The sequence below is a fragment of the Trichosurus vulpecula genome, chromosome 4 (genome assembly GCF_011100635.1).
Source record: "Trichosurus vulpecula isolate mTriVul1 chromosome 4, mTriVul1.pri, whole genome shotgun sequence".
NCBI lineage: Eukaryota > Metazoa > Chordata > Mammalia > Diprotodontia > Phalangeridae > Trichosurus > Trichosurus vulpecula.
In genome coordinates this window covers 212440133-212453503 of record NC_050576.1, presented here as the reverse complement: position 1 = coordinate 212453503, position 13371 = coordinate 212440133, and the positions used below count along the sequence as shown (strand labels likewise).

At 36.9% G+C, this 13371-nt stretch overlaps 1 protein-coding gene across 2 annotated transcripts in view; it reads right to left on the bottom strand.

Annotated features, from left to right (window-relative positions):
* PITPNC1 (phosphatidylinositol transfer protein cytoplasmic 1) overlaps nucleotides 1–13371 on the bottom strand; it is a 363762-nt gene that overhangs the window by 24825 nt on the left and 325566 nt on the right. For both annotated transcript variants that reach the window (XM_036756452.1, XM_036756453.1), the window contains exon 8: nucleotides 8857–8920. In XM_036756452.1, the coding sequence (XP_036612347.1) occupies nucleotides 8857–8920 (64 nt within the window). The remainder of the gene's footprint in view (nucleotides 1–8856; nucleotides 8921–13371) is intronic.

Below are 13371 nucleotides of genomic sequence, written 5' to 3'. Positions count from 1 at the left end.
AGACAGCCATACTTTATCTGACCTTAGTCTAACTAGAAGGGACTTAAGCATTTTTCTTTTATTGATAATGCTAGCAATTGGCTTTATAATACTAAGGAACATTCTGTTTATGCATAGGGTTCTTTTTTAATGTTTTTAACATCAAAGGTTGTTGCTTTATTATGTCAAAAGCTTCTTCTACATCTCTTGAAAAAATGGTGTGATTTTTATAATTTTTGTTATTAATCAGGTCTATTATGTTTATGTATTTTCTAGTATTAAATCAATTTTGCATTCCTGAGATAAATCCAACCTGGTCATTGTATGTACCTTTTAATATGTTATAGTCCTGTTGCTAACACTTGTTTAAAAATCTGAATCTGTATTTATTAGTGGCATTGGTTCAAAGTTTTCTTTTTCTACTTTATTTCTCCCCGGTTTAGGTATTAGAGCTATATTGGTCTCATGGAAATAGTTTGTTAGAATCCTTTCTTTCTCTATTTTTTGCAAACAATTCCAACATTGGAATTAATTTTGACACTAAAACTACTTGTTCTTCAAAAATTTAATAGGATTAATTTGTAACTCTATCTGTTTCTGGGTTTTTAGTTTAGCAGTTCATTTATGGCTTGTCTAATTATTTTTTTAAAAAAATTACATTATTTTACACTTCTATTTCCATGTTCTTTGAACGTAGTTATTTTGTATTTTTGTAAATATTCATCCATTTCACTAAAGTTAAAGGTTTCATTGGAATATGGTTAGGCAAAATAGTTTGAAATTATTTCATTTATATCTGCTTCACCTATTATGAAACATTTTTCTTTTTTAAACTAGCAGTTTTCTTTCCTTCTTTTTAAAAATCAAATTAGTTAACGGCTTGTATATTTTACTGATTTTTCTTATAAACTAGATCCCAGTTTTAGTCATGACATCAATGTTTTTTCTTTTAAATTTTGCTTTCCTTTCAGAACTTCTATATTTTATATTTGGTTAGGATTTTGTGATTTGTTATTTTCCTATTTCATTTTTAGTTTCAAGTCAAATATATTGGCTTGTTCTTTCTTTTGTTAAAGTGTTTAGGAGATATAATATTTCTCCTTCAGGACCACTTTTGGTTGCTAAAAGTTTTTTTTGTTTGTTTAATTTTTTGTTTTAATTTTGTTTAATTTGTTTAATCATTTTCATTTTCTTTGATGAAATTATCTATTGTTTCTATAATTTGTTTTTTGACTCACCAACTTTGACTCCCTATAGGATTAAATTATGTAATTTCCATTTAAATTTCAATCTTTTTTTCAAATACCCTTCGTTGATTGTAATTTTATTGTACTGTTATCATCAGAAAATGTATTTAATACTTCTGCTTTTTTGCATTTGTTTATGCCCTGGCACTTTTAATTTTTTTAAAGATGCTACCCATAGCTAAGAAATATGAATGTTCCTTTCAATTCTCATTCAGTAATGCTAGTAACCTATTATATTTAAGCTTTCTAAAATTCTACTCAGGTCCTTAACTTCTTTATCCTTTATATTTTATTACTGCATCTAGGTCAGAAAGGTCTGAAGGGAACAAATTAATATCCTCAACTATTAGAATTTTATAGTTTACTTTTCCCTGTAATTTGATTAATTTTTCCTTTATTTAGTTGCTATGCTGTTCCATGCACACATATTAAATACTGACATTATTTAATTATCTACTGTACCTTTAAACATAATTCAATTTTGCTGCTTTTCTCTTTTAACCATGTCTCTTTTTATTGTCGCTTTGCCTTGAATTCACTCGAAGCCTCATAAATTCTATTCCTGCCCCTCATTTTTTAACTCTATGAAACCTTTATTTCAAATGTCTTTCTTATAAGCAACTATTGTTGTACTGATTTCTAATCTACTTTGCTACCCTCCTCTTTTTTATGGGTGAGGGTATCCTATCCATGTTCACTGTCGTGAACGTTAACTGTTTTCCTCTATCATAACATCTTTTACCATTTCATTTTTCCATACTCCCTTTCACCCCAAATAACCCTGATCTTTACAAAGAAGATGGCAGAGAGAGAAAGAAGAAATCTGATCAGTACTAATAATCTGTAATTGAAACAGTCTGTTCCTTAAAAAAATATTCTCTACTTAACAGACAACAAAATATCATTTTTGTATTCAAGGCAGATCAGAAAAAGGGCATGTAGTCATGAATCTATACTGTTTTTAGCTTGAATCTCTTTCCATGAATACAACAAAATAAACATGTTACTTTCAAAGTTGTCTGTTAGTCTGTGTCTCCCACTGACCTTTCTTATGTTCTCTTCTTCTGTACATTTAAAAAAATGCTTCAATGGCCTTCTTTTAATTTTTTTTTTCATTTTGGTTACCCTGTTGCTTCCCACCTCCCTGTTCCCTCAACTCTCTCTTCCAAATGGAAAGAACAAAAATGCTTATATTAGTACGGATAGTCAAGCAAAGCAAATCTCCACATTGGCCACGACCAAATATATATATCTCATTCTATATCTCAAGTTCGTTCCATTTCTATTAAGAGGTGTGGGTAACATATTTCATCACTGGTCCTTTGGAATCATGGCTTCCAATTACACTGATCAGAGTTCTTAAGTTTTTGTTAGTTTTTTTTTTTTTAACAACAGTAAAGTGATGGCATAAGTTGTAACCTGGGTTTTGCTCACTAAACTCAATATCAATTCACAAAGCCTTCCCAGGTTTGTCTAAAAAATGCTCCTTTAGTCATTTCTTATGATGTGATGATATTCCATTATATCTATTTACCCTAATTTGTTTAGCCATTCCTTAAATTGAGAGGTACTCACTTCATTTCTAGCTCTTTGCCACTACAAAAAAGAATTTCTACATATCTTGTACAATTGGATGTACTTGTATTTCATTATGAGTGATTTGGGACACTAATATACTCTATACGGTATTGATATATTGGATTTCTTCTTTTAAGAATTACCTGTTCATATCCTTCGAACACTTACATACTGAGGAATGGTTCTACTTCTAAATAGATTGAATCAGTTCTTTATATATTTTGGATATGAGGTGTTTATCAAAGAAACTTACTGCAATATTTTTTCTCTGTTAATTATTTACTTCTAATTTTAGATAAATTAAACCTTTTTAATTTTACATTATCAAAATTGTCCATTTTATTGTCTATGATTCTCTCTATCCTTTGTTTGGTCAGGAACTCTTCCCCTATCCACAGACTCTAATTTGTTTATGATGTCATTTTTCAGGTCTAAGTCATGTATCCATTTGGGACTTAATTTGGTATATGCTGTGAAGTGAACCTAATTTTTGACAAACTGCTTCCTAGTTTTCCCAGTAAAATTTCATTAATATTTTTTTCTAGTTATATACAATAATTCTTTGGCAGTTTGATTGATATGGCATTGGATAATTAAATTATTTTAGGTAGTAGTGTTGTTTTTATTTTATTGGCTTAGTCTATTCATGAGCAAATGAATATTTCTCTAATTAGTTCTGCATTTATGTAAAATGTACTTTGTAGCTGTATTTTTATAGTCCCAGTGTGTAACATCCTGGTAGGTAGATTTCCAAGTATACATACAATACATACTGTAGTTATTTTATATGGAATTCATCTTTCTCCTCCTTCTGAGTCTTGTTGGTAATAAACAGAAAAGCTAATGATTTCTGTGGTTTTATTTATTTTGCATACTGCTAAATTGCTCAAAAATTATTGTTTCACTTAATTTTTAGTTATCTCTCTGGAGTTAAATAAACCACCATATCATCTGCAAAAAGCAGATTAATTTTGTTTTCTCTTTGCCTATGTTTATTCCCTCTCTTTTTCTTGTCTTATTTCTAGTTAATTTCTGACACTTTCTTCAAAGGCTATTTACTGCATATAATTTTTATTATGTTGTGGTCAGTAAAGGACATACTTACTATTTCTGCAGTTCTGCATTTGTGAAGTTTTCATGCCCTGACATATAGTCAACTTTCATAAAGGTTTATAAGGTTTTCATTCATTTGATTTTGTTTCTTGATATCTCATCAAGTCATTAGCTTCCACTTGCCCAATTCTAATTTTTAAGAAATTATTTTCTTCAGTGAGCTTTTGTATCTCCTTTTCCATTTAACCAATTCTATTTTAAGGTGTTATTTTCTTTGGTACTTTTTGATGCCATTTTTGCCAAGATGTTAATTGTCTTTTCATAATTTTCTTCCTTTGTTTTCATTTCTTTACCTAATATTTCCTCTACCATTCTCATTCCTTTTTTTGGGGGGGGGTGAGGCAATTGGGGATAAGTGACTTGCCCAGGGTCACACAGCCAGTAAGTGTCTGAAGCTGGATTTGAACCCAGGTCCTCCTGATTCTAGGGCCAGTGCTCTATCCACTGTGCCACCTAATTGGCGCCTCATTTGATTTTGAAAATTTTTTTTAGCTCTTCCAGGAATTCTTGTTGGGCTTGTGTCCAATTAACATTTTTTCTCTTTGAGGCGTTACTTGTAGTTGTTATAATTTCATTGTCTTCTTCTGAGTTTGAGTCTTGATCTTCTCTGTCACCATAGTACCTTTTCATGGTCAGGTTCTTTTTCTGTTGTTTGCTCATTTTTTCTACTCTATTTCTTGATTTTGAACTTTGTCTTAAAGTTGGGCTCTGTTATTGGTGGAGGAACATATCTCAAGCATTAAGGTTTTTTTTTTTTTTAATGAACTATTGCTTTCAGAGTAGGGGTTTGGAAGTTTTCAGTGCTTCCAAGATGGGGAGAGGTGGGGTTAGAGAGATCTGGGGAGAGGTGATCCTCATCCAGGAAGGGCTCCTGATCCCTTCCATGACACACTTTTAAGTTTAATCTCCATTATCAACATTTTCTTTGTCACTTTCTAACTTAGACAATCCAAAGAACAATTAATACTGGTTTCATCATGGAATATAAATACTTGCACTGAACATTTGACAATAAGCTCTCTCTCAAGCCAATCTGATCTGGCTCCAGCACCTTTCCTGCCTTGCTCTTTCTAAGCCTCTTCTTTGTCCTCATTGTGACCTCTCATCCCTCAGCCACTCTGGCCATCATGCTTGCTCTGGCCTCACTTTCTTACCTGCCCAGTCTTGACTCATTAGTGAACCAGTTCAACTCTACATTATCTTCTGTTCTTGAATCCCTTGTTCCTTTGTCCCACCTCTGTTCATCCCAGGATTATTGCCCACCATCTATCTGCCTCCTCCATTCTTTCTCAAGTGCTAGAATGAAACTGGAGGATGTGAAACTGACTAGGTCCAGCCACTCTGCCGTACCTGCTGTACCCCATATAGGACACTCATCTCTCATTTCCAGGCCTTCGATATTTATGTGGATGTTTCCTTTCACCACCCCCCACCCCCACCCCACCCCAGCCTGGAACAGTCACTCTCCTCACCTCTTAGACTCTCTGGTTTCCTTCAAGACTCAATTCAAGTGCTATCTTCAGTGAGAGGGTTTTCCTGGTCTCTCATCCCCCAAATACCCCTGCATCTAGTGCAGGTTCCCCACTCCTGTTCTAGTGCCTTCCCCTCTATGGTTCCCTTGTATCAGGTGTGTGTATGTGTGTGTGTGTGTGTGTGTGTGTGTGTGTGGGTGTGTATGTGTGTGTGTATACACACACATACAAATTTTCTCCCCAGTTAGAATGTAAATTCCTTGAGGGCAGGAACTGTTTCACATTTGTCTTTGTATCCCCAGCACTGAACATAGTGTCTGGCAAACTGTAGTTTGTAAATGCTTACTGACCGACTGACACAGTAGGTTCATAATAAATACCTGTTGATTGATTGATGAAGAAAAGGCATTTCTCATTCTCTGTGTAACAGTCCTTCACGGCTCCCTCTAAGTTCTTTTCACAACTGGCCTCTCATAAAGAACCACAACAGTAATAGCTAGCATTGATATGGCGCTTTAAGGTTTGCAAAGCACTTTACAAATACCTCATCTGATCCTCACAACAACCCTGGGAGGTAGGTGTTATTATTATCTCTATTTTACAGGGGAGGAAACTGAGGCTGAGAGACGTTAAGTGACCTACCCAAGGTCACAAATCTAGTATGTGTCTGAAACCAGATCTGAGCTCAGGCCTTCCTGACTCTAAGGCCAGGGCTTTATTGAATGTGCCACCTAAGCTGTGACAGTTATATAATACCTGAAAGCCTGCAAAGCCCTTTACATACACCATCTCAGTAGGTCTTTATAAATCCTATTTACAAAAACCTTAACATTGGATCTGGAGTAGTTTCCCTGATTACAAATTCTGATGTTTATCAAAAGGTTCTCCATTTAAGACCCTGGAATTGTGAAGAAATCTATCAACCTGGGCAATCTCCTAATCTTCAAAGTAACCCATTTGGGGTTGTTGAATTCCTTTTTTGTCACTGCCAAACCATCAATTGGAGCCTATGATCTCTTAGATCAGAGGACTGATGGTAAGAAAATGATGTACTCAGAGGTATGTTTCTGGGCAAGGCTTGGACAGATTGTGGGAAGGACTTTCTGTTCTGGCCCTAGACCTTGAAAGCAGCCCAGACATGACTACATAAATGTTTATGTTAGAAACCAGAAGAATCACTCGCTTTATGAAGTAGAGGGTAGCCACATTTTGGCTGTCTCAAAAATCTCAGCAGTGTTTTGTGTTGGTGGTCTAGATAGACCCTAGAGGTAAGCAAACAAAAAACAAACAAAAAAAAGGGAACAGCAAATACTAATCTTTAAGAGGGATCTCCTCTAATGTCTTACCCATCTCCGCAAACCCAGGAAGATAGGACTGTTTATGGAGGCATGTCTACTTTTAAATGACTCAAAGCAGTGGCTACGTTTGCGACTGTTGACCATCTCTGACCATTTAATCTGATTGAACATCCTTTCTTAAAAGAAGGATAGAAGGAGGGAGAAAACTGAGGCTGAGAGATAAGCATCTTGTCCAAGTTCACAGAGCTAGTCAATGTCTGAGACAGGATTCAAATTCAGAACTTCCCGCCTCTGATCTCAGACCTTCATCCATTGCACCACACAGGTACCTAGATTTCATTAAGAAATCAACCTTTGGGCTTCAGTTTCCTTATCAACAAAAGGAAGGGATTGGACTAGATGATTTGCAAGTTCCCTTCTTGCTCTACATTTTTGATCCTAAGATTCTAAGAAATTCAGATCTAATCCAAACTAGTAATAGAATGCATTTATTCCTATTTACAAGTGGGAACACTACCTGAACACTGATGGCTTTTTTTCAGGTCATTTACATAGCACTTTACCATTTACAAAAGGCTTTCCTACAACTTCAAGACTTCAGATATATGCAATTTCATTCATGTGGGGTCTCCCTCTACCCTCTATAACTTAGGAAATGGTCTTTAAGAGATGAAATAGCTTATCATTTACCACCCTATGGCCAAGTTACGCTTATCCTGGGACACTAGACATAAAGTCTATCCCTAAGTACTCACTGAAAACTTTCAGCTTGGTAGAAACTACCAGAGCTTCCAACCCATCAACCTAAAGGCAGCCAGGTGGCACAATGGATAGAGCGCTGGACTGGAGTCAGGAAGACCTGAGTTCAAATCTGACACATTTACTGGCTGTGTAACACTGGGCAAGACATTTAATTTCTATCTGCCTCAGTTTCCTCAACTATAAACCAGGATCACACCAGCACCTCCCTCCCTCTGACTATATACAAATGTTGTGTGAGGATCACATGAGACAGTATTTGAGAAGCTATATAAATGCTATTATTAACTTTCAAAGAAAAACCCAGCATCATCTCCACTCTAATTATGAGGAAGTGCTAGCATTAGTACCCCCACTTTACATCCTCTGAAGGCTCAGACAATGCAATGACGACACTAAGAGCCTGAACTGGAACTTGGATTCACATCTTTGGGCTCCAAGACCAGAGCTCATTCTATTATACTGGGCTCCCCCTCTCAGAGGACAGTGTGATATTATGGGGAGAGATGGTCCATCAACCAAGTGAGGAAATAATAAAGTCTGATCAGTTACTAGAAACAGATACAATTGAGAGATGGTCCATTAACCAAATGACTAAATAATAAAGTCTGATCAGTTACCAAGTGATGAAATAATAAAGTCTGATCAGTTACTAGAAACAGATAAAATTTAGAGATGGTCCATCAACCAAGAAATGAAATAATAAAGTCCGATCAGTTACTAGAAACAGATACAACTGATTTAGCTCTTCCTAAATTATGTAAATAAACCAACCAACAAACAAAAAATGAACCCCAAACTCCCAAGCTTCCCAAATAACCTTGTTTGTACCCTTGGAGGTTGCTTCTTTATCCAAAGCCTTTATAAAATCTTCGTGTTTATGAGAAGGAAAATCAAATAAGATAATGCACAAAGCTCTTTTCCAGCCTTGAGGAACTATCTGAATGCTAAGCCATTATTATTACTGTGCTCTAGCTTCTAATCATAGATAATTTTAAGCACTCCTATTTGATTAAATATTTGCAAATCTTAAAAAAAAGCACCTCCCATTTAGAATAAACCCTTCCGTCTAGGAATATAGCAAGAGAAGAAGTTTGAAATCTACCTACAGAAGTTGGTATGGGTCATTCCCTGTGAAACAGGCAAGAATAGGATTTCCTGGGATTCTACTTAGTCAGTAGTCAGTGGTTCTAAAGTTATTCTCTGTCTAGACCATGGTTTATAATTACATCTTTCATTAACAGGCTCACTTGGACCACACTCTTTTCAAGAAAGGAAACAGTACTCCTGAATTTTTTTTTCTCCTAACATCCAGGCAACAGTGGAAATCAGATGGACTGAAACAGAACCAAAAAGATATCAAAATTTTGGGATTTCTCTAAGTTGCTTAAGGGAAATGGACTGACTTACCATACCACTCGTCAACCCAAGCAAAAGCCTGTCTGTGCCCAATCAGCAGGATATCTCGGACCACCTAAAAAGTGGAAGGAAGCAAAACTCCTTGTCACAAAATCTCATAAGAAAGAAACCACCCTCTTTTCTGGTTTCCTGGGGGAAATGGGTTTCTTAGTCCTTCTTGCTACATACAATTGCAATCATTATTAATTATTTATTATTATTATTTTGGTGAGGCAATAGGGCCACACAGCTAGTGAGTGTCAAGTGTCTGAAGGCTAGATTTGGAACTCAGTTCCTCCTGATACCAGGGCTAATGCTCTATCCACGGCACCACTTAGCTGCCCCAATCATTATTATTTATTAAAAAGTAATGGCGGGGTAGCTCTGTAGCACCATGGATAAAGCACTGGGCCTGGAGTAAGGAAGGCCTGAGTTCAAAACTGACCTCAGATACTTACTAGCTATATGACCCTGGGCAAGTCACTTAACCTCAATTGCTTCAGAAAAAAACCAAAAAGGTAATGGCAGTTTAAAAAAAAGGGTATAGCAGTGTATCTGAGAATCATGGGGTCATTTTCACTGTGTGTATATGTTTAGGTCTTAAAGGGATGTACTAATGACAAGCCCTTTGGCAGCAATTCAGCAAAGCAATTAGCTTTGACGTTAGTTACCTGTGAAAGTCAGTCCTCACTTATCTTCAATTAAAATGGATGATGCTTTTCACTTACTGAGTCAGGGTGGCGTCTGTCATTATCCCAAGACGGCTAAGGTGCGATTGTTGGAAAAGAACCCAATCATGTGCACACTGGAATATAGGCTAAGAGCCATTATATTCTTTAAGAATAATAGCTGACATTTATGTAGCTCTTACAAAGTGTTTTGTATGTATTTGATCTCACTTGATCCTTACAAGGGCCCCGTGAGTGGGGTGATAACAACTTAGTTTACAGAACTGTTTTGAGGATCAAGCCCCATAAAAAACATCAGCCATTATTGTTATATTATGTCATGTTATGACATTACATTATGTTATATTCCAAATCTTGTGCTTGTGAGGGAAGCCTTTCCTGGTCCCTCTTAATGCTAGTACCTGCCCTCTGAAATCACCTGCAATTTGCCCTGTATGTCTCTTGTTTGCACACAGTTATTTGCATGGAGTCTCCTCCATTAAAAGGAGCCTGCTCCTAAAGGGCAGAGAGTGTCTGTGTCTTCTTTCCTACCCTAGTGCTTGTGTTGGCTGACTTTCAACTTTACTGAACTTAACTCTCTTTTCTTTGAATGACTTCCAAATCTTGTTAACATTTCAAATTGGATTTATTGAGTAAACTGCATTTAAAAAATATACCGAGGACACAGGAATAAAGTTCTAACACAAATACCCTCATGGTTTGACTTTTTTCTTCCAAAGAGCTGGAACAGGTGTTGGAAATTCTATTCCAACACCTTCATTTTATTGATTTACATATATTTGTTGGCATGTCTCCTCCATTATGCTGTGAGTGCCCTGACAGCAGGAATGTTTTTTGCCTTTTTTTTTTTACATGTCTAGTGTTTAACACAATGCCTGACCCATAGTAGGCACTTAATAAATGCCTACTGACTGGGCTTAGATCATTTCCTGGCACACAGTAGGTACATAATAAATACTTGCTGACTTGGCTTGACTTACAGGTAAAGAAGGAAAAGGAACCCACAGTTTGTCATGGAAGAGATTAGACAGTAGGAGAATATAAGAAATATAAGATAACCAGAACCACATCCTTCATATTTCAGGCTAATCATACCCACACCAAGGAGGCTGCAACATCAAGTATATGTATGTTGATGATGGCTGGACCCCCTGTTGAGGATTTGCAGGAGGATATAGATAACTGTTGTGCCAGAAGAGGTGGCATGGATGGGTTGCGGTCTGCAGTTCTGGGAGTATTATTACATTTATATATTTAAAAATACATAAATTTATGGGCTCTGTGAAGCATTAAAATAAATATTCTTTGCTGTGCCTATTACAAATTAATAAATATTTATTGACTGACTTGTTCATATAGTACACCTGCATGTGTGTATTTATGGCATACTTGTTTATTGCACATACATGTGTGCACTTGTATGTTTCCATGACGTACTCAGTGTGTCTTAACATTCCCTCAGTCCTGCCAAACCCACTTAGCAAATGACAAAACCTCTCCTCTCATGCATGTTTCAGCAAATGATAGATTTGAATTTTGTGGGGTTTCGTGAAGCAGGAAAAGTACTTATAATGAAGTGTTTATTACTCAGGGCATCTGAGTAGCTAAAGAGGCTTTTATGACACGGAAGGAGGAAAACACACGTAATGAAAACGAGCAGCAACATACAACAATAGACACTTGAGTGCTGAGTATGTGAAACTGGTAAGACTCAAAGAAAAAGCAGCCACGGCATCGGGAAATACACCCATTACATTAGGCACAACACAGCTGCCTGTCGGAAACCAGCATTCAATAATGCTTTAAGAGTTCACATTTTAATGGTTTTTCTGACTGTGAAGGGATCCTTAAGAAACAAAGGTGTTCATAGAGAAGCATCCTTGGAATTTTAAACCCACAGAAATGCCATCCCCAGATACTAATTAGTCCCTTCGATGCCACAGCAGGTGTGTTTTTTGAGCTTTGATAACACTTTATTCTATTTAGGAATGGGCACCAGGGAAAATTCATAATCCTGTACAATGCTGGTAGGTATTTTACAGATGAGGATAAAATTCTCAAGATTAGCCTGAATCACCCATGGGAAAATTACTGGGCAAGTGTTGGGGCTACCTCATTATTAGTTTCAGGAAAGGGAATGATAAAACTCCCTAATGGAAGTGGCCTGAGGGAGGGAAGATTGCACTGGACTCGAGGGTTACACAGAAGAGATGGCTTGGGAATGATTTTAGAGATGATCTAAAGCTGAGTTGGAAAGTGGAATTTTTAACTCTGAAAGCAATCCCCTGAGCTGTACTCTTCCATTCAGTAACACTGGCCTCCTTGCTGGTCCTCCAGTAAGACATTCCATCTCCTGACTCCAGGCTTTTTCCCTAGTTGTCCCCCATGTTGGCTTCCCTAGCTTCCTTCAAGGCCCAGATAAAATCCTACCTCCTACAAGAAGCTTTTCTTGATCCCCCTTAATGACAGGGCCTCCCTTCGGTTGATTATTTCCAATTTCTCCTGTATATATTTTGTTTATACATTGTTGTTTGCATATCGTCTCCTCTGTGGGATTGTAAGGTCCTTGAGGGCAGGGACTGCCTTTTACCTTTCTTTGTATCCCAAGCGTTCAGCACAGTGTGTGGCAAATAGATGTTTAATAAATGTTTACTGATTGACTATATTACAGCTGAATGACTGGCGGCAGAAGGGGAGTTAGGCCTTTATGTGTTTCACACCACACTAACCACTATAGGCTCTGCAACGGTCCAGGAGCTGGTTCCAGAATAAAGTTTGGAATATTTATTCATTGGGGGTAGCTACAGGCCTGGAGTCCGGAAGACCTGAGTTCAAATTTGGCTTCAGATAACTTACTAGCTATATGACCCTGGGCAGGTCACTTAATGCTTTTGCCTCAGTTTCCTCATCTGTAAAATGAGCTGGAGAAGGAAATGGCAAAAGACTCCAGTATTTTTCCCAAGAAAATCCCAAATGGGGTCAACAAGAGTCAGACACGACTGAAACAACTGAACAACAACATCGTCAACAATACTTATTCATTAATTAAAACATTAAGAGTTTTCAAATTCAATCCACATTTAGCTGCTATTTATGACACCAAATTTTCCAAGGGTGAGAACTGTGGAGACAGCTGGAGACTGTTCTCTGGGCACTCAATTCTAGCACCGCTTTTTAAGTGCTAATAATAATAGCTAACATATGTAACATGCATAGCATTTTCAGGTTTGCAAAGTTCTTTACATAGAGACAAGGGACCTGGGGTAGATCTGTGCGTATATTGGTTAAAGGGAACTCCTGAGTGAGGAAACTCTCTCCACTAATGCAGGTCAGCACCTTCTCTACCATATATAGAACTGCCTAAAGCAGTGGCATCAAACTCAAATAGAAAATGGGCACATATTGACTTAGAAAATCACAAATTAACATCTATGTTATATTATATTTTTATTGATTTTATTAAACATTTCCCAGTTAAGGGGCCTTGAGTTGGATACCTCTGGAAGAGCAATGAGGTTAAATAGCTTATCCTAGAGTCCGATGGCCAGTACATGTCAGAGTGAGGCCTGGAATCAAGGTCTTTCTGGCTTCAAGGCCTGCTCTCTACCCACTGTGCTATACTACCTGTAAAGGCCTTGCATATAGCATCTGATTTGGTTAAGAATTCTGCAAAAATCATTTGGATTCTGGCTCCTCAAGTCAGAATTTCAGTTTTTCACCCTGTGTCACAGATAAATGAAAAGACCTGTAGCTTTTCCTGCAATCCCCAATAATGCACAGGCTAACAAAACGGGAAAAAAATGGAAGTAGGGGATGCGTTTTTCACTTTTCCTGTATA